The 26,583-nt window shown below is 43.0% G+C and overlaps 4 protein-coding genes across 7 annotated transcripts in view; 2 read left to right on the top strand and 2 right to left on the bottom strand.

Moving 5' to 3' along the window:
* The first annotated feature begins 686 nt into the window (after window positions 1-686).
* sec16a (SEC16 homolog A, endoplasmic reticulum export factor) lies at window positions 687-16,579 on the top strand. 4 transcript variants are annotated; one of them, XM_072372380.1, is made up of 32 exons: window positions 688-729; window positions 2,130-4,443; window positions 5,050-5,577; window positions 5,746-5,897; window positions 6,077-6,165; window positions 6,336-6,453; window positions 6,561-6,759; window positions 7,428-7,611; window positions 7,696-7,838; window positions 8,159-8,220; window positions 8,510-8,648; window positions 8,741-8,983; window positions 9,071-9,168; window positions 9,268-9,349; window positions 9,475-9,592; window positions 9,707-9,818; window positions 9,910-10,015; window positions 10,112-10,252; window positions 10,342-10,455; window positions 10,722-10,923; window positions 11,023-11,483; window positions 11,578-11,622; window positions 11,815-11,979; window positions 12,076-12,150; window positions 12,261-12,317; window positions 12,408-12,546; window positions 12,680-12,817; window positions 13,466-13,548; window positions 13,818-13,889; window positions 14,278-14,337; window positions 15,231-15,299; window positions 15,389-16,579. In XM_072372380.1, the coding sequence occupies exons 2-32, from the start codon at window positions 2,200-2,202 to the stop codon at window positions 15,461-15,463; spliced, it is 6,513 nt and encodes a 2,170-aa protein (XP_072228481.1). In that variant the 5' UTR covers window positions 688-729; window positions 2,130-2,199; the 3' UTR covers window positions 15,464-16,579. The 4 variants fall into 4 exon arrangements, with proteins under 4 accessions (XP_072228479.1, XP_072228478.1, XP_072228481.1 ...); XM_072372378.1 differs by having other exon boundaries at window positions 687-729; window positions 2,130-5,577; window positions 14,278-14,316; XM_072372377.1 differs by having other exon boundaries at window positions 687-729; window positions 2,130-5,577.
* Window positions 16,580-17,353: 774 nt separating this feature from the next.
* On the bottom strand, window positions 17,354-21,959 carry LOC140277262 (uncharacterized). The gene is made up of 6 exons (XM_072372224.1): window positions 21,575-21,959; window positions 21,311-21,425; window positions 20,282-20,394; window positions 19,403-19,502; window positions 19,096-19,217; window positions 17,354-18,928 (listed from the first exon to the last, which is right to left on the bottom strand). The coding sequence occupies exons 1-6, from the start codon at window positions 21,663-21,665 to the stop codon at window positions 18,825-18,827; spliced, it is 645 nt and encodes a 214-aa protein (XP_072228325.1). The 5' UTR covers window positions 21,666-21,959; the 3' UTR covers window positions 17,354-18,824.
* Window positions 21,960-22,215: 256 nt separating this feature from the next.
* Window positions 22,216-23,709, top strand: rpl28 (ribosomal protein L28). The gene is made up of 5 exons (XM_072372144.1): window positions 22,216-22,250; window positions 22,725-22,812; window positions 22,993-23,116; window positions 23,326-23,444; window positions 23,567-23,709. The coding sequence occupies exons 2-5, from the start codon at window positions 22,732-22,734 to the stop codon at window positions 23,654-23,656; spliced, it is 414 nt and encodes a 137-aa protein (XP_072228245.1). The 5' UTR covers window positions 22,216-22,250; window positions 22,725-22,731; the 3' UTR covers window positions 23,657-23,709.
* A 120-nt stretch (window positions 23,710-23,829) lies between these two features.
* ark2n (arkadia (rnf111) N-terminal like PKA signaling regulator 2n) overlaps window positions 23,830-26,583 on the bottom strand; it is a 111,118-nt gene continuing 108,364 nt past the window's right edge. Inside the window, exon 6 of the transcript XR_011909094.1 lies at window positions 23,830-23,844. The gene's annotated coding sequence lies outside the window, so the exon portion shown is untranslated. The remainder of the gene's footprint in view (window positions 23,845-26,583) is intronic.

Here is a 26,583-nt window from a genome sequence, read left to right as displayed (position 1 = left end):
TTACTTTTCATGGGTACTTTCATTCTATTCAAGTTTAATTTTGATAGGAGTAAAGGAAAAAAAATAGCCCCATTGGGGTGTATTGTTGTCTGGCCTTATTGGCACACATCTCGGATTCATGAGAATATAACATATTTCCTCAACTAGGATTTCTTAGGACTTTTAGTATGTTGTTCTGGACACCTCGTAGAAATGATCTAAACTGAAAAAAAATTATTTTGCAATTAGTCTGTCGTAAAACGCTACTTTGCCTGGACTACTTCCTCACTGACGGTTTTTTAACATGTGCCTCAAACAAATAGAAAGCCCTCAACTATATGTTTGCAACTCTGTGTATTATATAGACATTAATCAGTGCATAATTTATACTATCGTGACTGTATCTTGGGGCCTTACCTGAGTGTAAACACATGTTGCCATTATTTGCAACCCCCCTTTATTCCCCTTAAATTGTTTATTAAAATGAAGGCTTCAGTTTCAGTTCTTCTTTGCCTGGGCAACGGGTAAACAATCATAGCATTTTCCTAGGATAAACCCGAGTCAATTCGAAAGTAAGTTCTTCAGCACACTTATATTGATTGAGAGAACTACATGGAGGACTTTTAACAAGCCCCACCCCGTGGCGACGCAATGGTTGTTTGGCCCGTGACGCCGCTTGTACACGTAGCCTAGTAGGATGTGTTCACTGAAGATGGTGGTGGTGTGTCAGACTCACTGTCCTGCCTATATGTAAGAATTTATTTTTATATGTACATATTTTCGACATCGGGTGAGAGTAAATATCTAACAAACTTAATGATGCTGTACTCTGAAGATTTAAATCTGGTGTCAAGAAGAGATATTTAACTGTTACCCTGTAGTTAGCGCTGGCTAGTCAGCTAGCAATGCTAACTAAGCAGTGATGCTAGGCTAGCTGACCAGGCAGTGAACCTGTTAAATTACGCTCGACGAGTGGCAAAAGACCTCTAACTTAGCGATGTGTGTGCTTGTCAATGCGGAGTTGTTACGAAAGGCATAATGCTGTGGTTTTCCTACAAGGATTTGAGAATATCTGACGACTTAAAGATGTCAGTGTTTTGCTGGCTATGGCGTTCAGGACATGTAGAGCAGTGCAGCGTTCCCGTTAGCTATTAAGTCAAGCACTCTGGACCCTTCTTCTTATGTAGCCTAAAGTGTAACTGTAACTTATTGTCGCGCCAGACCAAAGACAGTTCACCTCATTTATATAACAGAGTTCAGATATTGGTGATCAATTAATTGTTTACATCTAACTTTTTTTTTTTTTTTTAGTCTTTGCAAGTTGAGATGTGGTCAGTGCTAACGTTAGCTTACAAGGTTGCAACAGCTCTTGATGAATTTATAACCCGGTCGCTAGAAAGGTCCGGGATCACGTATAACTCACCTGGCTAACTTGACTCCAATGTTACATGTGGCCGTTATTGATCCCCCTGTTTAGTTTATCAGATTGTTGTAGTATGCCTGAGATTTCAACAGAAGATTCACTGTGATTTTTTATCTGAACGGTGCTTTTTGGAAGTTAATCGAGGGAGCAGCATATTTAAACTTACTTTTTAAAAAAACAATTTCCTATGGGCTTTGGGACGACATAAAATTACTAAAACATATGATTATAGACAATAAAAAGCATTTGAGCAACTTAAGAATTGCATTGTTGATTGTACAAAAAAACCCAAAAGTGATTTGATTGTTGTTTTTTCATAGAAAACTATCTATTTTCACTAAAGAGATATTATTGGGGATTTTGTGACACATTTCATCTTGTAAGCATGTTAACTACATACTGAATTGAGGATCAGACATTTACAAACCATTTGACATGGACAGCTGATGGTAAAGTTTGGAATTCATTGGAATCTGTCATAACTGTTGTTCAGTATGGTACTTTAAGTGCAATGGCAGTGAAAAGTTTGGATGCACCTTATCATTCATTTTGAATGAGCACATACGTCCATACTTTTGGCTGGTACTGTGTGTTACTGTCACAGTATGTGATTGCTGATGTAGAAATTGCCACGTTGTACTATTTACACAAATAAAGGTGTGGTGAAGTCCATTATGAGACGTGCAGGATTTTCTTAACCACTGCTTCTCTGCTTTTCTTCACCCAGCTACGCCTGATCTCTCTTCAGTGATACATATTACAGTGACCTGGTCCGCGGACCTGTCGGCTCTGCAGATATGCAGCCCCCTCCTCGGACTGGACCTCCAGGAGCCTCTGGCCCTCCTCCCTCTGGGCCCAATATGTTCCGAAGGACCAGGCCTCAAAAGCATGCAGCAGCAGCAGCAGCAGTAGCAGCTCCACCCACTATGCCTCCTGCTACCCAACCCATGACAGACCCTTTTGCTTTTGCTAGAACTCCTCCCCCTATGGCTGCAGGTGGTCTCCCAACAATACCCAGCAGCAACCCTCTGCAGTTTCAAACCCCAGCTAACACCATGTACACTCAACCTGGGTCAGGGATTCCTCTTCAACCGCAGACACTGGAGGATGTCCCAGCTGCACCACCAGGTCCCCCACCATCCTCTCTGCCAGGCGTGACCCTATTCAACCCTCATAGTGCAGCGTCCCCTGGTGTTTTCTTAGCACCAAGTCCCACAGGATATGCATCTTCACATAGTGAACAGGGCTATTTTAATTCAAAAGAACAGGCACCATCAACATCCACAGAATCCCCACCTATGGCTTTTGCCCCAACACCTACTCAGACACCTTTCGTCCAGGAATTTCAAGGACAGCCCCCTCCTCATCCTATGCCCTTCCAGCCACTGCCTCCCTCCTCCTCCTCTTCCCAATGGGCCCCTGATCACTCAAGTCGCCCTCCATCAGTTCAGAATTATTTCCAGCCCACTAGTGATCCTCAACCCCAGCCTTTAAATATAGCTCCACACACTCAGATGTACCCTTCCCACAGCCAATCACCACATCACAATGCCCCCATCCCTCCAACCCAGCCTGGGCATCCACAGAATCAAGCTCCTCCCCCCTCTCAAAATCTGGTAAAATCACCAAGTTCCCAGTGGTCAGATCCAAATGCACCCCAGCAGCATAATTCACATTTCCATACTCAGAATTACTTTAGTCAAATGTCTGCCCCCCAAGACTCATGGTTCAATCACCCTCCGCATGATTCAGGCTACCACCAAATGGGCACTGGCCTGAGCCACCCTCAGCCCCTTCCTGACGCTGCTGGACCTCAACAGGTGCCCAGCTCAGACCCTGGGCCTAGTTCTGCCCCTGCCTCAGATCCATACTCTCAGGAGTCTGGTACACTTTCAATGTTCTTCAAAGACAGTGATGTTGAAAATGAGGAAACACTGGCTAGTGAGAGAAGCAAAGCAGTGAATGGTGTAACTGAATCTTTTCCGCATCACAGCAGCCCACAAGGCAATAGTGGCCATGTTGATATTTCTTTGGATTACCAAGGACTTTCTCCTCAAGATAATCCAAGCTTACCTTATTTGAATGAGGGCAGTCATCTTTCACAGGGAAATACACAGAAGCCTCCTGATACGCAGTTTGACCATGTAGAGAATTTGGAGTGTGTCCCAAACCAGGAAGTTTTGCCCAGTGAAACTCACAGCAGTCCTGCTGCTTCTGCATCCCATGGAGTAGACCAGTTTGAAACTGGTCCCAACCTGGAAACTCCAGATTCTGTTCCAAGACCAATGAGGTCTGCCAGTGTATCATCCAACTATAGTAATATGAGCCATGGAAGTGGAAGTGGAACTCGTCGGCACCAGGGAGTCGTAGGTACCTTTATTCAACAGGAAAGCCCACGCCTCACTGATGATGCTAATCCGTCTGCTGCTGCTGGTGGTTACTTTGAGCAAATTGATACATCTCCAGCTGGAGATGCGGCCAAGCAACAGAGCTCCTTAGAGCAGATGTGGCCTCCCACACCTAGCCCTCCCAAACCAACTGGTATTTTTCAAACCAGTGCTAATAGCTCTTTTGAACCAGTGCGCTCACATGCTGTTGGGGTGCGTCCTGCTGAGGTTGATAGGGCTAAAATGGTGGCAGAAGGGGGCACCGATTATACCGCCGGCAACTTGGAACAGCCACCAGATAACATGGAAAATATTTATGCTCCAGGACACCCCCAGCCTGCAGGGACTGGTGGTGGAGTACCCCCTCTGACACACCCAGTGGCTCCTTCTCATTCTCGGCCTTCATCCCGAGCTTTTGGAGCCAATCGACCCTGTGAGAGTCCTGCCACAACTCTGTGGGCTCAAAATGATCCTGCAAGCTTGGGTGCAAACATCCTGCTCGCGCCTGCAGCCCCAACAGTTTTAGCCCCTTTGCGAGAGCCCAGTGCTGATGTCATCCAACCGCCAGAGGATGGTCCGCTGGACTTACAGTCCTCCCAGACAATCCAGCCAGCATCTCAACAACACTTGGAGAACCTAGAGAACCCACCAAAGGTGAGTGATGCAGAGCCAACTGATTCTCAAAGCAACCTGGGCTATGCATCTCTCCTTGTGTCTGGTTTGCTCCATCAGCCTGTTTTAATTGCCCCGCCGGTATCCAATTACAGTGTGATTCCTCCCAGTAATCCTGCTCAATCATCCAGTCAGAGTAGTCAAAGGGAAACTACCCCACCTGAGAGATCACTTGTACAAGGGCAGGTTGGCAGTACCTCCCAACCACCCTCAGTACCTTCCAATCAAAATCCACTCTTTTCTGGTACCGTGGCTTTCTGTTCCTCAACTTCTAGCCAAGGTCCACTCAACTTGACACGAGAAAACACTGAAGCTGCAAAATCAGAAATAACGACTCCGCCGCAGTCTCAGTTAGTCCACCCTCCTTTTTCAAGGGGCCAATCATCTGGTGAAGATAGCCACTCAGCTATCCCGATTAATTCACAGGCTTCTTCTCTTGTGACCGCTTATATCTCTAATCATAATCAGCCATCAAATTATGAACTGCTTGATTTTTCTATGCACCAATCGCACTCGCAAAACCAAGCATCCGGTCAACCTTCCTCTCTACATGAGTCTCCGCAGTCTAGTAATGGATTTTACCTACAGGTCACCAAAGATTCTCAGCAGGGGGTAAGAGCGGATGGGAATGCTTCTGCCCAGACCCCAGCCTCTTCAACTAACCCACAGATACAACCTACACCCTCCCAAGCAGCCGTAACACCCCAGCATGCCCCAAGTGAATCTTCTAAGACGTCAGATTCTCAGGCTGCACTGCAGGGACATAGAGATGCCCCTTCTGCTCCTGTGAGTGGAGCACAACCTTCTCGTGGTCAGTATTCAACTCCAGTACAAGGGCCTGCTGCAGGGAGTGCTCCTACACCTGCCACTGCATACCCTCCAGGGCCGAGAGGGCCAGTACCTCCAGGGGCAGCCCAGCCAACTCCAGCAGAGCCAGCTCGACCACCTTCCGCTGCAGGCAGCCATCAGGGCTATGGACCTCCTCCTGCTGTGCCAGGGCAGGCCTACAGTGGCTATTATGGTAACTATGGAGAAGGTCCAGATAGCAGAGCTCCCTTTCCTCCTGGCCAGTACCCACCTCCACCTGGGGATCCAAGAGCACAGCCATACTATCAAGTAAGTGCTAGTCCTTTTTTCTGTTGCTAGTTTACAAATGTCCATTTACTATTGTTCAGGAGATTTTTTTTTTTATGCATAATGCTGATAAGACTACCAGACATGGGCGACCTTTGTCATGATTTCTACGCAACAACCCTGCTTATGAATGTTTTTTTTTTTCCATAGGATGGTCCTTACCGAGGCAGAGCTGATCCTTGGTATGGCAGATATGATGGGCAGGCCCCAGGTTACCGTGATCCAAACTACCAGTACAGGGAGCCACAACCAGATCGACCCAGCTCAAGAGCCAGTCAGTACTCTGACAGACCGTCATCAAGGTTAATTGAAGTTCCTCTCACAATTTATATGCAATGCACTACTCATAAAGCATTGCATGTCTAATATATAATGTATGATTTTAAATTTAGATTTTTGATGAACTTTATGAAAAGTATCCCTTTAAATATGTTCAGATGGTTGATCTGTAAATCCCACCTTTTTCTGCTTTTGTGTAAAGGCAAGGCTATCCTGACGATTACCAACGAGCAAACCGAAGTGCCTATAGTGAATATTATGCAGATTATCCCAAACACTATGATTATGGAGGTATGAGCTACTGACTTAAAAGCAGCAAATATTTGGTAGTACAAGATGAATCTGAATATTTTTGTTTAATAATATTTCAAGATAAATTGCTAAAGAAATCAATCCTAAACATATTATTGTATTATTGGATGATAATCCTATTTTATTCTCTCAATATTTTCTTTGGAAAGGCTACAACTATGGACAATATGACCCACGACTCAGAGGATACTATGATCAGTCCTACTGGTCCTATTATGATGAAGCATATAGAAGCAACTACTATAATCAGCAAATGTATCCTTCCAGGTATGCATTTGAAACTCCTTCCTCATCTTGAGTGGTTTGACAATGAGATTGCTGGTGTATGATTGACAAAAGGTCAATTATTTTATTAACAAATACTGTATTCACAGAAAAGATGGCTATGATGACCAGTGGCGGTATTATCCTGGTTACGATACCAGTTTTGACGATGAAAATCGTCGAGGTAGAGACGCATATGGTGATGACTTCGACCGACGCAGCGTACACAGTGAGCAGTCAGCACACAGTGCGCACAGCTCCCAGAGTCACCACAGCAGACGGAGCAGCTTCAGCTCACGATCCCAACAGGTAAATTATGTCATGCATGCATTTTAAAGGTGTCTTTACTTGGTATTGTTGTTTGGCTCAATCACTTTGCAGGGATGTAGAGAAGGAGTCTGTTCCATAGCTTGTGGTACTACTACACTTTCAGGGGGCGGGCTCTTTGCCTTCTTTCATGATTCTTTGAAGCAGCATTTGTGGCTGGTTCTCTGCAGCAAAACATTGATGTATGAGGGTAGTTGAGTCTGATATCTCGATTGAATCTGCAAACAAAACTCCCCAATAAGTCACTTCAACCAGGCTGTAATATGATAATTAGTCAGGACTAATTTGATTGATTCATTTGTTGATTCATTTGTTTTCTGTCTCAGCTGTTGAATCGGTTTTAACTGAACTTCACATTCTATTCACTTCCTGTATTTTTGTGCCCTGTTTAGTAATCAGTCTTTCTCTAAATTGTAAAATTTGCTGCTGTTGTTGTTGAAGCAGTTACTGACCAGCAGAGTTGTTCAGTATAATCAGATTGAATTGGATTTTACAATCTCAGAACCATATGGGGCATTCTGACAGCATTTGATTGGATGAACTTCCAAAAATGAGTAAACATATCTTGCTTCACATTTTGGATTTTATGGTTTAAATTGTCTTTTTTTTTTTTTTTTTTAAATTAATTTATATTCTGTCCCATGCTGCAGAGCCAGGTGTACAGGAGCCAACCTGATTTAGTGTCTGCAGTCTACGACACCACAGCATCCACTCTGGCTGTGGACTACTCATATGGGCAATACCCAAATCAGACTGATGCCTCCCAGAACTACAGTCAGTACCTCTATCCCTCAGAGTACTCTGCAAACAGCACATGGATTGCCCCTGAGCAACGTAAGTTTCAGTATAATTTTCAACTCTCAGTATCTAAATGCCAGCAGGCTTCTCATCAGAGTCTGCTCCTTAACTCCCGCCTAGCTCCCCCTCGTCCTGCAACCCCGGAGAAGTTCACCATACCCCACCGCTGTGCCCGCTTTGGACCTGGGGGTCACCTGGTTCAGGTTCTGCCTAATCTCCCCTCAGCTGGACAGCCTGCTCTGGTTGAGATCTACAACATGGAAGTATGTTTTAATAGATTAGATTTAGGTCCTTATTCTAGGGAGCTGTTGTTAATTGCTGTGTGGAAAGATTGCATCATTTAGAGCTGGGGACACTGGGGGAGATTTTCAGGATTTCTGCAGGCATTCGGGTGTTAATGTTGGTGTTTCATTATGTGCAGAGAAAGTGGGGTTCCATTAACTTGTTAATACAAGATTGAACTTGTGTTGGTGTCTGCCTTTTAGACAGAACCTTTACAACTTTTAGAGACTGTTGAGAGTAAAAGAAAAATGTGAAGATCTAATGTAAAGATCATATAACTTATTAATTCAACCATCTTTAGACCATGTTGCAGGATACCTCGGATCAAGCAGAACTACGAGCTTTCCCTGGACCTCTTGTTAAGTAAGTGTATTCTGCTCACTTGATTCATCAGAAATAGTTTTCAGTCAATAACACTTATAAATAAGTCTCAAAGCACATGTTCGTATAATGCAGCCCTTCAATCTGCAATCAAGTTCACAATTGAACACAAAGATATATTGCAGATGTTTTGGATTGAATTAGTGGCATTATAACTTGTGCAAAAGAAGGCTTTTTTCATTGCATTTGAGTTTCTTGGTGTTAGCATGTATATCGCATTAGCTCTACTCGTCCCCACTGTCCTGCCTAACATATTGCACTGTGCCACCAGGGAAGAGACTCATAAGGTGGATGTGATAAAGTTCTCCCAGAACAAAGCGCTGGAATGTTCCCGTGACAACAACCTGTTGGATAGAGACTCTGCCCGTCTTCTCTGGGATTTCATTGTACTGTTGTGCAGACAGAATGGGGTAAATCTTTGCAGACATAACTGAGAATCAAAAATAAGACTTCTGGTATTGGCTTGAAACGACATCTTTATCGTGGTTGTCTCCGTCTTTAGACTGTCGTCGGCACAGACATCGCTGACCTCTTGCTGAAGGAGCATCGATCTGTCTGGCTACCGGGCAAGAGTCCGAATGAAGCCAACCTAATTGATTTTAACAACGAACCGCTGGCACGAGCTGAGGAGGAGCCTGGAGCCGGACCTCTATCCCTTCTCTCAGACACTTTTATGATTGTCCCAGAAAATGTTGGCAAGGAAACGGAACGGTTCAGGGAGCTGCTACTGTTTGGCCGCAAAAAAGTAAGAAATGCTCGCGCTGCCTGTATTGCTGTGATTAAATTTGAACTTTTGGGGTCTGAAATATTTGTGACTTTGACTGTGGAATAGGATGCACTAGAAGCGGCCATGAAGGGAGGTCTCTGGGGTCACGCCCTGCTGTTGGCCAGTAAGATGGACAACAGGACACATGCACGTGTCATGACAAGGTGAAGTACCCTTGACATAGGTTATGACTTGTAAGCCCGGTTTTTCCCCTAACTGACGGTTTTGACAGATTTTTATACTTTTTTTTTGTCATTATTTAGGTTTGCCAACAGTTTACCCATGAATGATCCTCTTCAGACAATATACCAGTTGATGTCTGGAAGGATGCCTGCATCAGCCACTGTAAGCTTTGCTTCGGCCTTCTGTGCTTCTTTTACTCGTTCTTTTTGCAGGAATTATATTTTGGGTGTACAGTACAACGTGTTTTTATTGCTATCTCAGTTGAGTTATATGTTGTATACGCGCAGTGCTGTGGTGAGGAGAAGTGGGGTGACTGGCGGCCTCACCTGGCCATGGTGCTGTCAAACCTCACACACACCCTGGACCTGGATACTCGCACAATCGCCACCATGGGAGACACTCTCGGTAGGATTGTGTCAAAAATCCCATATTTAACAGCGCTTAACTGAATAGCATCCATACCCTTGACCACAGATAAAGCAGCTGTTTAATCTCTACACTGGTTTTCCAATTGGACAGCTTCGAAGGGGCTGACTGACGCTGCACACTTCTGCTACCTGATGGCCCAAGTTGGTCTGGGAGTTTTCACAAAGAAGAGCACCAAGATGGTTTTGGTTGGCTCCAACCACAGGTTAGCCCGACAGCTCGAGACACACAGCATTAAGGGGCTGTTTGAGATCACCCTAAAGTCACATGTAACTTTGTCTTTCTCTTCTCTTCAGTTTGGCCTTTAATCAGTTTGCCACCAATGAAGCAATCCAAAGGACTGAGGCCTATGAATATGCTCAGTCTCTGGGCTCCCAGTACTGTTCACTACCCAATTTCCAGGTAGGTTTTCATTTGAACAGTTGCCAAAAAAAAAAGTTGTTGTTTACTATTGGGATATTTCTAAGGAACAAGTTCTCTGCACTTTATCTCCATCAGGTGTTCAAGTTGATCTATGCATGCCGCTTGGCTGAAGCTGGCCTGTGTGCCCAGGCCTTTCACTACTGTGAAGTTATCTCAAAGACTGTCCTCATGCAGCCTTCTTACTACTCTCCTGTGTTCATCAGTCAGATCATACAGGTTTGCATTTGCAGCTTTCCCTTTTCTTATTTGAAGAGTAAAGAAAAGATTTATTGCTGACACCTCATTTTTATTCTGTTTATTGACAGATGTCGGAAAAGCTGCGCTTTTTCGATCCACAACTAAAGGAGAGGCCAGAGCAGGAGTTGTTCATTGAGCCTGAATGGCTGACTCACCTCAGACAGCTGGATCGACAGATCAGGGTGAGAAAGAGAGCGAAGAGAACAAGTACTTTTAGTTGCATGTGCTGATTAATGGAAATTCAGATTTTAGCTGTATCTAGAAAATAAGTATTTCCAAAGTGATATTTGGACTGTAATTCTACTTAGTCATAAATTAACTTAACTAATAATGCTTGAATTAAAGTGTAGAGTTTAAACGTACGTTGTCATTTGTATGCATTTAGATGTTTGATCAGTTTGTTTTCTTCTGCTATTTTAAATATTTTTCTTTAATTTTTTTATTTCAGACGGGTGTGATTACTTACAGCATGGACAGAACAACTCCTGCACAGTTCGACTGCATCAGCGAAAGTTCTGACTTTGACCAACCGACTCCACCAGAACCTTACAGCATGCCGCTGGGGGTGGATGGCTCCGCCCCTGACAACCCCCTCATGAGCTCACTGCTGCCTGGGCCTCCATCACAAGCAGTACAGTTGATGCCTCCTGGTGTGTGTTGATGTGTTCAAGCTTTTGTCCGTGTGTAACTCTGTACTGTGAAAAAGATTTGGGAAATATAAAATCTAATTTTTTATTTATTTTTTCTAGCTCCCACCTCCATCCTCCAAGATGGGATGGCTCCTCCTCAACACTTACCCTCCAATGATGCGCCCCAGTTCTACCCAGTTCCCCCTAGCGGGCCACCAGGCCAGGTCCCTATCCCAGGTTTCCCTCCACAGGATCCGGGCTTTGCCGCTCCCCCCTTCCAGCCTCAACTCGACCAGCCAGAGGTGTATCCAGGAGCCCACCAGCAGCCTTGCCCTCCTCAGCAAGTGGGCCAGATGTCACCGCACATGTTTCCTTCGCAGGTGCCACATTCACCTGTGCAGATGAACCACCCACCATTTCAGATGCCACAGCACATGCCACCCTCTCCTGGCCATATGCCACCAGTGGAGCAGTCATCCCAGGGCCCTCCAGAGATGTACACCGCTCAACCGGTATCATCCTCCCCACCCAGGAGCACCTTCACACCTCAGATGGACTTGTATGACCACATGGCTAACATGGTCAGTGTCTGCCAGCCTGAATATCTCAAAGCTTACTTACACAGCTTTACATTCCTGAGTTTTATTAAATGTCTGTTTTTTTGTGGTCCTGCAGGGTTCTGGCAGAACACGGACTACTTCACAATCTTCAATGCACATGGTAGGTTTGTGTGTCCTGATTTATCCGCTAACATACTGCACACATACGAAATATTAAAACTATAGAATTAATCTGGGTAGTGCGAGTGGGGTCCCTGTGAATCAGTTTTTTTTTTTTTTTTTGTGGAAAGGTCTAAATGAAGGTAGAAATATATACTGCATTTAGTTCTTATCCATATTTCCTGTTGTGCAGCCATCGGGACGCAGCTCTCGCAGAGCCTCGGAATCTTCAACTCATTCTGGTGGACGGGAGCGGAGCAACTCCGCTGTGAAGCAGGCCTCTCCACCTCCGCCCTCTATTCCCGAACAGCCTCGCAAAGAGGAGGCAAAGAAAGCCAAGAGAGACTCTCCAAAAAAGGTTAGCGTTTCAAACATTATGGTTTTTAGGGCCCCGGCCAGTGCCCAGCCAGTGTTCAGTAGTGTTTAGTGCTGTGTTTCTTCTCTTTGCACACAGAGTCGTGGCTGGCGGGAGTGGATCTTTGGGAAGGGGAAGAATGAGGCTCACTTGCCAGATGACAAAAACCCATCGGTGATTTTGTTGTTGTTATATTTCCATGTTTCCAATCTGCTTTGCATACAGTTTAACATTTTGATTTCAGTACGACTGTATTGCTGAAGCTTTTTGGACTTTCTTGTCAGATCGTGTGGGATGAAAAGAAGCAGAGATGGGTTGACTTGAATGAGCCATTGGAGGAGGTCGGTAATGATTGGTCGATCTTAAATTCGTTCACGAGACTAATTCAAAACTTTCTGGATCAACAAGTTTTTCCTCATCTCATCTATTAGAGTAAGCCCATCCCTCCGCCTCCTTCTGGCTTCCCCAAGATGCCTCAGATGCCTGGTCCTGGGGGGCCTCCTGGTCCTGGAGGGCCTTCTGGTCCACCAAATAGTGGTCCGCCTGTCAACATGTTCTCGAGGAAGGCAGGTGAGATGAGGGTTATTCACTCTGGCTTTTGGCTGCACAAACACTGGATTTAACCCTGCATAGTAATGAGAAAGTAGAGCTACCTGCTCTTGGATGTGTATTTTTCCACTTAGATGTGTTCCTGTCTTCTCAGGTACAAAGAGCAGATATGTGGATGTTCTGAACCCGAGTAGAACAGCTCAACCATCTGGAATGGCCCCTGCTCCAGCAGACATCTTTGCTCCTTTGGCACCAATGCCCATGCCTACTAACCTATTTGTGCCTAGTTCGGGTGTGTGTCCTTAATTACTATGAGTTAAATGAGGATGTAAAAATAGGTTGTCATATAGCGTGATATACAGTACGGTGCGAAAGGCTTGAGTCGCCAAGATGCAGCTAAAGAAATGGAAACAAATTATCTATTTTCACAACCGGTTGCTTGTAACAACGTTTCTAAAGATACAGTTTAACATTAATCCTTCACTTACTGTAGTTGAATGTGTGTTGAATGTGCGAGAAGCTATTCTATAAAAAGCATAAATGTACAAAACAATCTGCCAACGTGCTAGTTCAAAATTAAATGCAGGTTTTTGAGTCCATGAGACACATTCCAGCACACCTATCTGAGCTATATATATGAGAAATGCTAAAAACTGAACACATGATGAACTGACTTTAGGAAAATTAGCTTTTTTTAGGACTCCCTCCTATTGTGGAGAGTTGCGTCCTCATAGGTCCTAGTTGGTGTCTTTGCGATGTGTTCAAGTGCTACTTTGGTTGCAGGCGACATGAGGAAACTGCAGGGATGTCTTCATCACTGCTGGCTCTTGATGTTGCTTTGGTGTGTCAGAGCCTTGTAGACCTTAGCAGTGATTTCTGTTTGGAAGATGGAGCTGTAATGATAAAAGTCATTAAATATTTTTGTCTTCTCCTGGAAAAGCTCCTGACGATCAACAACCTCTGGAGGGCAGTGAAGGAGGAAATCAAGAACAGAATTCACCGAACACCAGCGCTGCACCACAGGTTACTGTTTTAGTATTTTAATGGTTTTTTTTTTAAAAATTTTTAATGTAGATAGAAAAACACATTGTTGATTTTTAAATGTATTAGCATTAAATTTCATTAAACCAAATAGTAAATTGATACTAATGAAATAAGAAATCACAGAGAGCCTTTAAGGTGTTGAAATGAAGTTTGCAGCACATTGGGATTTAGTAAACCAGTCTATAGAAAGTAGCAAACCAAATTTCTACTCGTCCGGAATCTCTTCAGTTGCACTTTAATCTGTTTAGATGTTCAACCCGCCGGTTTTACCGCCAGCCCCAGAAGGTCCTCCCGTTACTGATGGCTCACAGTCCGGGGAGGTAAGACCCAAACTGCTGTTGCTACAGTTGTGCCAACAATGAGACATGATGCTCAACAGCTAACAGCCTGTGCAGATTGCTCATTTGAAAATGTATTGTAAGAGGGAAAGATCTTGAAAATGCTTGCATGTCAACCTAAAATATGTCCTCATTATCATGCCAAATGCCTGAATAATTCCAGTTTTTGCTCCGTGTGCTGCTGTAAGATGTTTCTTCATGTCTCTCTTTTTCAAGAGCCATAATTTTCTAATTCATTTTCATTCTGAACTGTTGGATAGTGGAAACGGATCTAATCCAGTGCATGGGAGGTTATTAAAATGGGTTTGTGTTTCTGTCTACTGTTTTTTTTTTTTGTTTTTTTCTTTTCTTTCTTTCTTTCTTTCTTTAGCTCTCACGTTCTAGCTCAATGAGTTCTTTATCTCGCGAAGTGAGTCAGCATTTAAACCAGGTACCTCTAGTTGGGCCTTAAAGAGTCCACTCCCACCTCTCCTGGCTCGCCACATCATTACCAGCATGCTTCACCATTTACACCCAAAGCTTTGTCGGCCATTAAACCCACACTGTCTGCCTGCTCACTTTCCTGTTGTCTCCAGCATTGATAATTGAACTCTGTATCTGTTTTAGGGGAAAATAAAGGAAAAAAGAACTTGTCTAGCGACATAACTTTGTAGAAATAAATGAATAGAATAAAAGAACTCAAAAAGAGGAGTTATGACTTTTGTAGTCCTCTGACTTTCCCTCAAATGCTGCCAGCAAAGATTCTACTTATCAGGTAAAATATCTCAGTATTTCCTTAATAGGTTGGCTCAAAGGTTTTATGGTTCCAAGATGGTGGAATTTTCTGATTTGATTTGACCAAATACCTATAAAAAATTAAATAAATAAATGATCTTCCCATCAGCTCTATTTTGACGTTATTTTATCTCACTGACATGATGAACATTGGCTCATTAGTGCTATCAGTGAAAGTTTGTTGACGTAAGCGTTTAGTTCAAAGCGTCAAAGTACAGCTCCACAGAGCTGGCCGTCGGGGTATAAATCCTGTTTATAGCAGTGAAACATTCAAATGTTCAAAGACCAGAGTTCAGCATGCTGGAGGCTGCTGCAGGAGAGCTCCGTCGCTCACAGCATTATTAACTTAACGCACAGCTTGCATGGCTACTAAAATATCCATAACAGTGGTTTGGAATGCTGCCTCACTGTGGATCCATCTCACACTGCTTTCCCACTTTTCCCTTTCTTTTTTTGGCAAATCGGTATATGGTGTGGTGTTGCAAGTGCATCCTCTTGTCTGTAATGTCAGAATAACATTCTAATGCATTCCTGCTTTTCCTTGGACAGAGTCATCCTGCCCAGGGAACGGCGCCCACTGGAGGCGTCCCCTTTTATAACCCTGCACAGTTTGCACAGGTATAGTTTTAAAAGTTAGTTCACAGTGGCTCATATTTCTTGCCTCCAGTCCACTTCATAATCGCGTGTCCTCGGTGCTGTTTTTCCAGACGAGTGCACCATCGAGAGGTGGACTACGCTCCGGCCGCTTGGGTGGTCAGCGCCAGTACCCGGCTTTGAAGTAAATCTACCGGAGAGATTGTGTAAACAGACTTGGACAGAAATCCTTGTTGAGAGTAAATGAAAGCACATGGACGTACTGCTCTCTGTCTTCAGGATTCTTCACTCAAGAAGAGCATAATCCCATTCTGTCGGTCTTCGTCCAAAAGCTTAACCACTTAGTTCTTTTTCTTAACCCCAGTAGGTGTTAACTGTTGCACAGGCATGGTGTTTCCTCGAAGGGCTCCCCCCCCCCCCCCCCCCCCCCCCCCCCCCGTATCCAAACAGGAAACAGAGTTGAATAATGAATTTTATCCATGGATGGGTTCATACACAAACTTCTATGTTTATGTAGGCATAATTTGGTGTACAATAAAAGTGTTGCTCCACTAAAGCTGCCCAGCTTTCCCCTCAAATATAAAGCTGTTAACAGAATAATCCCCCCCCATGTCCCATTTCACTCTTCTCTTCTCGTCTGAAGTCCAAATGTCTAATGGTATGCGTGAAGGATTGAAAGAAAGTGACACCTTTTTTGAGTTTCATATTTTGGACATTGTATGTGCAGCTCTTCGGTTCACTGGGGAGGGCATTTTGTGTTGGAATGAATTTTGTCAATAGTGCTTTGTGTAGCTGTGTTGTTGGCTTTTCTTTCACCCAGCCTCCAAGTAAAGAAAGCATGTCGGATGATACCGGAAAGAGAAGGTCTGCAGTGTTAGGATGCCGCTCCTTCCAGATATTTATTTAAAATGTCTTGTGTCCATCTGCTTTTCACTCTGTAAGATGTGTCAAGGTCTTTTGGTCCATGTTTAGCTCTAAATTCTCTCCGTAGGAGTTTAAATAACACGAAATGGAGGGGTGGTGGTCAGAATAGCGGGATCCAGGATAACGGACGCATTTTAAATGTTGCTGAAAATGAATCTATCCAAATATTTGTATATCAGATTGATTGTATTTATGACCTGTAGGCATAAAGGTGTGTGTATGTGTGTGTGTGTGTGTGTGTGTGTGTGGAGAGGCCACTAATTTTTCTGATAGGCTTTGACAAAAATGCATTTATGATTGAAAAGATGATGAGAATCATATTTCTGATCATTTGTATCGGCCGCTTCTGCATATAAATAAATCTTTATCTAAATTGTGAACTGTGAGCTGGTCGTACTCTAAATACTTTAATTCTCCATCTGTCAACACTGGGTCCCAAATATTCGGGTTTATGATTCTAAAAGATTTCCTTTAGGCAGTTGTTTTCATGTGATGTAGGATTCCTCTTGTAAAATTGACAGAAAACCTGAAATATGAAGGGTGGAAACAAACGGTAGAAAAGGTGTTTTTTGCTCTCTGTAGCACTTTGAAATAGACGTCTAATGGTTTCATTAATTGCATAAAATGTCTTTTAAAATAAACTGACTTTCTTTTTCTTTTTTCCCCCCCAAAACTGAATTCCCAGCTTAAATATAACGTGAAGCAGCTGAAATGTTGTCCAGTGTCTTATTGGATCTCATCTTCCATCTGAATAGACAGTGTCAGGGTTGAGTCAGATTACTTTGAAATGACGTTAGTAGATCCTTTTGGATTACTTTCAAATCGAATACTGGACATATTGCACTTTTACTAAAAACCCTGCCAGGAAAAAGAATTGGGATGATATTTCATTGCAAATTAAAAATATTTTGCATTTTTAGCATTAACAACAGGCGACGTCAAACAGACCAGTGCTGGCACACAATGAGGTGTTCAGTGTGTATTTAACAAGATGAGGGATGATGGAAATGTAGTTTTTTGTTGCTGTTGTCAGAGGATTTTCTCTCGTCTAGAAAAGTGTGAGTAAACCAATCTGAAAAGCATTTAAAAACAAATATTAAGTCACTGGTGAAAACTGACAGTCTGAGTTTACATACACTGGAGAAACACAGTCATTTATGTAAAGTTTATTATATCATTTCCATTGAAAATGGAACGAAAATGTTTCCGTCGCTGCACGTGCAAGTAACCAGGACTGGCTGTTTTCTCTCACTTTTAGTTATGGAATTACATAATCCCAAACACAAGTAATCCACCAAACTACCAAACCATGGTTAATGTGTAATATAGAACACTTGATGCATATTGAGGAACAGTCGGAAAGAAAAGCCAAGCCAGGTTTGAGGTAATTCAGAAATAGAGACAATAGACAGTTTGTCCACCAGGGACAACCGCTACCTTCATTTTTCAGCTGGAAATCAAAGGTAATAAAACAAACAAATTATTTCTATTTACTTACCTAAAACAAGTCCTCATTATTCATTGTCTTTAACCCTGGAATATTCATACCAAATGCAAAAATACAGTCTAATCAGACTGCCGTTTGCATGCATTTCTTCTTGGTTTACCTGTGAATGCACAGGTGTGATCCGCTACCCAACACTTGATCACTCTCTGATGTTTTTCCTCCAGTTTGATGCTAGAACTAGAACTCTTCACTGGGCTGAGCCGTTTTCCTAAGGTTAATGAGAATTCATTATGAGGCTGACTGTAGGGTGACTGCAGAATCCACCATGAACTCTCCGTCTTAATGTTTCTGCACGACATAAAGTTGTTCCGCTTCACTGAGAGGGTGAAACGCGTATCTGCGTCATTAACATTTCCGCAGGTTTTTTTTTGTTACATTACAACTGTTTACGCACACAAAGTATAATTACAGTATGATTACAGCTCAGAATGTGAGATATGTAAGGGGGGGGGGGGATTGGGGAGTTATCTATTGCACTTTTGCCCACAAACCAACTGTTGCAGCTGCAGAGACACACAGCCCATACATGTGTTAGCAATATGCATCACGAATGTCTGTGTCTGTGCAATGCATCCCGTGGCGTTTGTGACATTTCAGTCGCAAAAAAATGGCTAAAAATACAGAACGTCTTTAGTCCTATATAACCTGCAGTATTTTCTCACAGGAAATACAGTTGAATCATTGTGACTAACGGTGCGAAAACGAAACAAAACGATTTATATAATGGTTGGCAGCGTTTAGATTAACACGTTTTTCAGATCCTCACCAAGAAATCCTCTCTTGTGGGTCACTGTAAACAATTTCCTCCAGCAACAATGAGTCTGACCTCTTGTTGTTGAAGGTCTGCTCTCAGGCGGAGCAGAATTGATGGATCATTAGTTTTCATTAGTCGCTGGCACATGCTCAGTCCATTCATGTGAGAAATCACAAAGGGACAACATTAAATTCCTTTCAGCTTGATGGACGCTTTCCAGTTATTTTCTGTTTATCCATTTTAAACCGTCTTTGCAGTCGTCTGAACATGTAGTGCAACCAAATCGGAGTTTATCAACGCCATTGCTTTATTAATCCGCGTGTGAAGTGTTGTCCTCTTCCGTTGGAGAAGAGAAGGCTCGGCTCTACGTATCCAGTGCCGCTTGTGCTTTCTGAACCGCGACCTCCAGCATTGTGCGGTCACTGATTAGTTGTTGGAGAGCAGTTGGGTCCATCTCCAGGAGCATGCCTACACACATGCATAACAACACAAATGAGATCTTTAGTACTATGCTTATGGTAATCTAGTCTTTTTCAACACCTTGTAAGGCCCAAGCTGTGAGGAACACTTCAAAAGATGCTGCATCCTGGATAAAAAAAAAATAAAAAAATGCTGAATTCACAGAGTTAAGTCACCTGTAACATCATTTGCGTGAAGAGGATCCATCGCCTCCACCAGTGAGAAGAGCTTCTCTCCCAGTCTGTCCATGTCATCAGCCTCTGATGAGTCACTGACGTCCGTCTCCTCTACGTTCTGCCTAAAGGGAGGCAGGGACGTTATTGCAGCCAATCAATATTAGTTCCTCAGTATTTTCTAATGTTAATCTGAACTTCTATCTGGCTCAAAAGCTTAAGGCTGGGCCAGAAATGAAGGAGCATAAAGCTTTCACACAGAGAAAGCAAAGCAAATCCAAGTATACCCCACAGCCAGCAGTAAACATACTCTTTTAGAGTCTTCAGGGCGATGTTGACCTGCTCCTCCAGCTGTTTGGAGTCTGAAAGGAGGTGCAAGACTGCATCTTTGTGCTGCTCCAGAAGCATCCCTGTGGACGATATAGAAATAATGACTCAGTAATGAACAATGGACGGAACTATGGTGATGTTTTTACCCAAATGCTACTATTAGCATGGCAACATGCTAACACTCATAATAATGAATGTAATGTTTCCCATCTCAGCTAAGCATCCCACCATGCTGAGACTTATCAATTAGCACTGGACACAAACAGCAGCTGAATCTGATGAGGAAATCATTGTTTTTCTGACTAATTTAACCCCACGTTTAAAGTGAAGGTTGAGAGACAATTAAAGTCACTGATGATTTGCTAAGTTAAAAATATATTCTAGTTCCTTATTTGACCATTGGAACAAAAAATCATTGAACTGAAAAATGTAAACAAAAGACCAATATCTCTATTTAATTAAAGAGACCACTCCGGGTTGCTTTAATATCACTTCATAGTGTTTTAAGTTAAGTTAAACAGACAGAAACAACCTTAAACTTATGTTAATAAAGTCACTCATAAGCAGCCTGAAGAAAAAAAATGATATTCCCCACCACCGAAATGTCTTGTCTTGTCCCACCAAATAATAATCAGTTCAAAGATTAAACCTCTGTAGAAACTCGATGAATGAGCCTCCTACAGTAAGACATTTAAGAGTTTCATCAAACTGGAGAAACAGTGTTCCCACCGTTACTCCGTTCACCGTTTTCTCTGTAATATTACAAATGGAACCATAGTGAAGCATGGAAAATGTCAAGCTAGTCTGCAAATACAGTGGAATCATCATTATTTATTGAGTGTGAGGACATTTCATCCACCTGTGATTTTCTGCGAGTGGCCGGTATTGTAAACATCCACCAGTTCGAACAGCTGCTCCCCCAGAGAGTCGGAGGACACAGACACATCATCCTCGTCCTTGTATGTAACCTCACTGTAAAGAGGCACAGTAACATCAGACGTCACAATGTGAAAGGTCTGGGAGAATCAAATCACATATCTGAGGCTGACATGGTGAACAAAATACACCAAAAGTATCAATTCATCAATTCATGAATGTAACATTAAATCATCACAAAAAAAAGGTGGAGTGACCATCAGCCATCTCCTCTAAATGGACGACATCAAGCTGTATGCCAGCACTGATCATACGGCCGTACGTATAAAAAAAAAAAAGCCAAGACAAGGAAGCTTCTCACAATGCATGCAGGGTTACAGGATGAAACAACAAATATCCAGGAATGCATCAGGGAGATGGTCCCCAGTGATGAACTGCTAAGCTACTATCTCAGGCTGCTGAAATCCAGGGGAGGCGAAGAGGAACTGTCATGGAAGGGCAAGCCTCTGCACAGCATATACCATCCATAGATGGACGTGACAGATATCAGGAAGTCCTACCGGTGGCTAGAAAAGGCTGGTCTGAAAGACAGCAGGGAGACACTAATCATGGCAGCTGAAGAACAGGCCCTGAGCAATAGAGGCTGGGGTCTACCACACCGGACAGGACCCCAGGTGCAGGCTGTAAGACGCAGGCAGGTACGGCATACATGGGACATCATAACCAAGTGGCGGGAATAGTGTAAAGGAACATCAGTGCTGAGTATAGGTTAGAAGCCCAAAGTCAAAATGGGAGATATCTCCAAAAGCCATGGAGCAACATCAAGAAGAAGGAATATGAGAAGCTCAAAAACACCAAGGAAGTTGAAAAGATGTGGGAATTGAAAGCAGCAGTGGTTGCGGTGGTAATCAGAGCACTCAGGACTGTGACCAACAAACTGGGAGAAAGGCTCCAGCAGATCGTGAGAACAACATCAGAGATCACAGCCAATGTATCCTGATCATTCATGTACCTGGACTCCTTTGCCAGCTGCAGGGCTCTGAGGGCTTTCTCCACAGCTGCTGTCAGCATGGCCTCGTCCTGCAACATCTGACTCAGCACAGGAGCTGGCAGCTCCAGCAACATACCTGAGGCACAGGGGCAGGGTCCAAAACTTCAGTTTCATGGCAAATTTACTGTCATAGTAGGTTTAACTAATACTAATAATAGGGCTATATATCTTTAATATGATATAGAAGATTATTTCTAGGAACAGAATACGCAGATCACCCCTCACCTGTGAGTTTTCCAGCATTCTCTTTCTGTTTGGGGTAAATCAGAGAATACAGCTGTTCACCAAGTGTGTCCAGATCGTCTTCTTCATCCATGCTTGGCCTCTCACATTAAGACCCCCCACCTGCCATTTCAAAGCAGAGCATAGCTTTACAATACATACTTTTCCAGATGACTCTCACCTCATACAACTTCACATTCTCTAAAATCACATCCGGACTAAATACTTTTCAAAAACAAGTCCAACATATATTTCCTCGATATTGAACGTCTAATCTACTCTGTCTTTGTTTGATGTGCGCTCGTTCATTAGTATCAATAACACTCCACTGTTAAGTTTTAGGCGAAATAATTTGGAGCTGATTTCCGACTAGTCTGTAAACACGCGGCGCATGTCAATGACGTCACCGTTTCGTACAAACGGGAGCAGGTATTCCTCCGCTGTTTGTGCAAATAACTAGTACTCTATACAATTACAATAAAAATCCATTGCAGTGCCATAAAATTAATATTAGTACCATAAAATGAACTATTATTTGGTTTATATGATTCAAATATGTATATGGAAGGTTTATATTGCAACGTGACTGTAAAGTGATGACTTTATGTGCGTACGAATCTCAGATATAGGTTCCGTAAAGCGGTTTCCGGTCTCTCTGGTCCTTTTCCTCCGCTATAAGGTAACGTGGTCGTTTCGGCTGCTAATAGCCGCTCATTAAAATCTACTTCTTTACTCTCCCTAGTTCAGTTTACACTAATACAGTTAGGATATTGTTATTGTATTAATTGTTGCATACATATTGTGACAGTAAGTGTGTCTGCTCTTTATAGTATAGAAAGCATAAAGATGTAAGCTCGTCTCTTAGCTTAGGCCTTGTCGTGGTCTGGTCCACCGGGATGAGCAGAGAAGCTAACGTTAGCGAGCTGTGCTAAATTTTAATGGGGTTTTCTGGAAATTAACTTAATCTGATTAAACATTTACTGCCTCTCAATATCATGATTAAATCCGTTTAATCGGCGAAACTCGGGAAAACACATTCAGCTCTTCCAGAAATGATGGCAAACTTCTTTGACGCCTGTCATTCGCGAACGGCTACAAGCTGCCCGCTGCTGCCACAGTCTTAATTTTTTTTTAAACTCGCTCTTTTGCCCAGGTTCAACATGTCGTCCCATTTGCAGTGGATGGTCATCAGGAACTGCTCCAGCTTCCTCATCAAGAGGAACGGACAGACCTACAGCACTGTGAGTATAGATGTGGGCCTGCAAAGCAGCGATTATAACTGTTTCCACATATTGAAGTAGGCCAAAATGTGCTATAAGCCTTCACCCAATAGCTATTTCCAAATCACTTATTTGTCTTGAAGAAGGGCGGAGGAGGTGGAATTGTGACAAACTCTAAAAATATCTATATTCCTAATGCAGGAGCCCAACAACCTGAAGTCCAGGAACTCTTTCCGCTTCAATGGCTTGGTGCACAAGAAGACTGTTGGTGTGCAGCCAGCTGCTGATGGCAAGGGTGTTGTGGTGGTGCTGAAGAAGCGTGCAGGTAGTGTAAACGGGAGAACCTCTCGTCCGTTTTTTTGTTTAAGTTGAGATTTTTTTTTTTTTTAAATCAGCCATCAAGTGCAAAAAATATGTACGTGCGACTTGTACGAGCAAATGTGAAGCATCTTTTTATGATATATATATCTGTTCTGTAAGTCTTCTGCTACTGTCCTTGAGTTGAAGTGTTTATTTTGTTTTCTTGTTACACAGGCCAGCACAAACCTGCCACCTCTTATGAAAAGATCACCATCAACAAGAACTCCCGTGCCACCCTCAACAGCCTGAGGCACATCATTCGCAAGAACAGCTACAGGAAGGACCTGCGCATGGTGAGTTGAAGTTCTCATTTTAGAGGGCAAAATGTCATATCTAGTTTGTATTTTTGTTTTTGCCATGAGCTATGATGGATCTCTGAACAATTCTAAGATTTTAAGTCTGTTTGTTTCCTCAGGCTGCCCTTCGTCGTGCGAGCGCTATTCTGAAGAGCCAGAAGCCAGTTGTGGTGAAAAAGAAGCGCACCAGGGCTACCAAGACAGCATAAAATGATATTCAAGATGAATAAATAAAAGCTTTTTGTTTGGAAAAAAACCCAAAGTTGTCCTGAGTCTTAACTGGTCTTGGATCTTATGTCTGTGCATTCTAATATACAGATTTTACAGATATTGAACAACATTCATTTGATATGTTAATCATTTTCTTCCCAAAAAAATTTCACGCTGACATTAATTCCTTTTAGCAATATATAAATGAAAACTAGCCACAATATGTCCAGTTGAGTAGTATAAATAATGGGTTTTGAATTTTAACATTGTTATCCAGTGAAGAGATTTGCTGGTCTAATCATTTCTGTCTGATAGTACATTTGTGCAAAAAAAAAAACCCATGGTGTTAATTTATTGGGCTCATATTCTGTTGCTTTGCTCTGTGCTCGAAACATCCCTCAACATAATGTGGATTGATTTGTAGCGACTAGAAGTAGGGCAACAAGCGGGCAATTGGTTTAACTGACCTATTTCCAAGTTTGTACCCTCTATATCTACAGCATCACGCCACGCTTTAGAGACAAGACCTCTGGATAAAAGCATCAGCAAAATGCATAAAAGAGCCTGACAGTGGCCAGCTCCATCAGCACATCTTCTGTTTTGTGGCTGGAGTGATCGGAAGGTCTTGACTATTTCAGCTTATCAAACTCCGATATATAGATTCAGGGACTAGAGGTGCATCAGTCTGTTTGCATTGTCAACATTTTAAAGTGTTAGCATATGGGTAACCAGTTGTCCTTTGATTCTTCTCCTGCCTTCACATCTCTGATTTGCGTTTACATGCTTGGATAATACATGGCAGAAGTGAGCAGAATCGTATTTGTATCTGTATAATGTCTGCATTATGCGTGATAACAGTTGAGACTTGGCATCTTTTTTGCCCAGGTTTTGATATATTTCCTATAAATTCTTAAAAAGGCGTACCTTGCTCCTTGTTTTGTGCTTTTGGTCACTTTATAAAAAGCATATCGCTTTCATTTAAAGAAGATCATATTAAAGCAAACAGGCCTTCTGCTGCTGCGGCCACTGATGTGGAATGATTAGATAGATTTTAAAGCAGCCCGCTGGCAGCTTTCCACTCATGGCTTTGGAATTAAACATCAGACTGTTGTCAACCCCCACCGCTGTTGAGTCTAAGCTGATAAATATCCCGTACCAATCGTTAAGGGATTCAGATGTACCGATGAGGAGGATGGCCTGGTGTCAGTGAAGATGTGACAGAGGCTGTGTGCGGTGGTCGCTATGAGAGGACTGAGGCCAGTGCTTCTGTTGGTGCCCCTGACTCTGCTGGTTCTGCAAAGCTGGAGCTTTGAGCTGCAGGATACAATCCATGCCCTGATAGAGGAGAACATCAGCCTCCATGATCAGCTGGAAAACCTCACCCAGGCCCTCAGGGAGCTCAAACGGATGCTGTGGCATCACACAAATGGTATGGAGTCCTCTTTATCCTTTATATATACAGTGCAAACACAGCTACAGGACGAAGCACTGCAGTGTTTGCTCCAAGTTATTCAACATGAATAAAATGACCAACACTTCTCAGAATAATGTAACATTCAGATATCATCTTTTGAGTTTTATCCTTTAAATGTCTTCATATTGCTGCTTTCTTTTATCACCCACAAGTCTTCTGTGAGATCCTTCAGAGTCTACAACACAATTCCAGGATGCACTCCTTTTGTGTGCCACAAATAAAAGCTTTGAACTCAATCGGATGTACAATATGATAACTTACTTTTTCAGTGCACGTGAGTGTGGTGAAACGCTGACATTCAAGGTCAAAACAGCTGTTTCCTTTCATTCCCTGTCTGCGTTAGGTCTCTTAATCCTTTCCCTGCTGTCTTTACTGACTCACGCATGCTAACCCTGCACTCTGCACCACTTTAACTTAGCTTTTCCTTTTTGCCATGGACTCGCATGGCTGCTGTTAGTGCAGACATTAGTCTAACAGAGCCAGCGTGTGTGTGTGTCCAATACAGACCCAGATCATCATCATGAACATCACGACGAGGACTCTCAGCACCTGTGGGACGAATGGTCACAGCACGGTGTGTATCTGCACATCTGGCTGAAATATTTCATTGTCAATGCAGAGATGAACTCACACACCGTCAGCTGCAGTTTACACCTCTGAGATTGTGAATCCGCGTTTCTTCCTTCATTGCAGGCATCACTGCTGAAACTCATCTGCTGTTGGAGCATGCCTTTTGTGGACATGACGTGCATGACTCAGCCGCCCCCCTCCATGAAGAAACAGCCCTCCTGCTGCTGGCGTTGCCCTGTCTCACCCTGCTGCTGCTGAGCTGCTTGTAGGCTACGTTAGCCTGATGGGAAAAAATGCTAACTACACCATGCATTTTAATTGAGCAGGGAGTTTGGTTGTTGCAGGGATCATCACAGCTCTGGTCCATCCTGTTTCCAGAGATTATTGAGCTAACCGGACAGGATGAGTTGAGCTATCAGTCTGTATTAGGTACATCACCTCTGTAGTATTTGCTGAACTGGAAAATTGATGCTGGTGCCTCACAACAGAGGAAGCTGAATTGTGCCAGGTTAATGGTCACGTCTTTAATTTGTTGCCATTCATTTATTATAGTAAATGCTTACAAATAGAGCAATTTTGTACTGAAATATTAACATAACAGCACAAAAATACTCTGAAAAATGCGATTGTCTTCTTTAATCTTACATTTTTGGGACAATCAGCCCCACTTGCAACAATCTGAGGTGACCGGGATTATTTTGCACTGTATTTAGGTTTCTTCCCATTCAGCTGTATAGCAACATCTAAAGGAAACTTACAAAGAATTTTCCAGCACTTGCACAGCCTTCTTTCGTTGATTTAATGGCACAAAGCAGTTTACCTCGAGGCCTTAACTCGTACCATCTGTTCTTCTGTTAACATTCATGTCATAGATTTAACAGC

Source organism: Leuresthes tenuis, unplaced genomic scaffold, assembly GCF_036924035.1.
Source record: "Leuresthes tenuis unplaced genomic scaffold, fLeuTen1.0.hap1 SCAF_19, whole genome shotgun sequence".
In the NCBI taxonomy this organism is placed as follows: Eukaryota; Metazoa; Chordata; class Actinopteri; order Atheriniformes; family Atherinopsidae; genus Leuresthes; species Leuresthes tenuis.
This window is presented reverse-complemented; position numbering and strand designations above follow the sequence as displayed.

Bases quoted from the DNA above. Each gene is read 5' to 3' on its own strand.
- sec16a (XM_072372377.1), top strand. From the start codon at position 2,200: ATGCAGCCCCCTCCTCGGACTGGACCTCCAGGAGCCTCTGGCCCTCCT. The intron at 10,456-10,721 runs GTGAGAAAGAGA...TTTTTATTTCAG, and splicing joins AGCTGGATCGACAGATCAGG to ACGGGTGTGATTACTTACAG. The intron at 11,484-11,577 runs GTCAGTGTCTGC...GTGGTCCTGCAG, and splicing joins ATGACCACATGGCTAACATG to GGTTCTGGCAGAACACGGAC.
- LOC140277262 (XM_072372224.1), bottom strand. From the start codon at position 21,665: ATGGATGAAGAAGACGATCTGGACACACTTGGTGAACAGCTGTATTCT. The intron at 21,426-21,574 runs GTGAGGGGTGAT...CCTGTGCCTCAG, and splicing joins GAATGCTGGAAAACTCACAG to GTATGTTGCTGGAGCTGCCA. The intron at 19,503-20,281 runs GTGGATGAAATG...TATCGTCCACAG, and splicing joins CCACTCGCAGAAAATCACAG to GGATGCTTCTGGAGCAGCAC.
- rpl28 (XM_072372144.1), top strand. From the start codon at position 22,732: ATGTCGTCCCATTTGCAGTGGATGGTCATCAGGAACTGCTCCAGCTTC. The intron at 23,117-23,325 runs GTAGTGTAAACG...CTTGTTACACAG, and splicing joins GGTGCTGAAGAAGCGTGCAG to GCCAGCACAAACCTGCCACC. The intron at 23,445-23,566 runs GTGAGTTGAAGT...TTGTTTCCTCAG, and splicing joins ACAGGAAGGACCTGCGCATG to GCTGCCCTTCGTCGTGCGAG.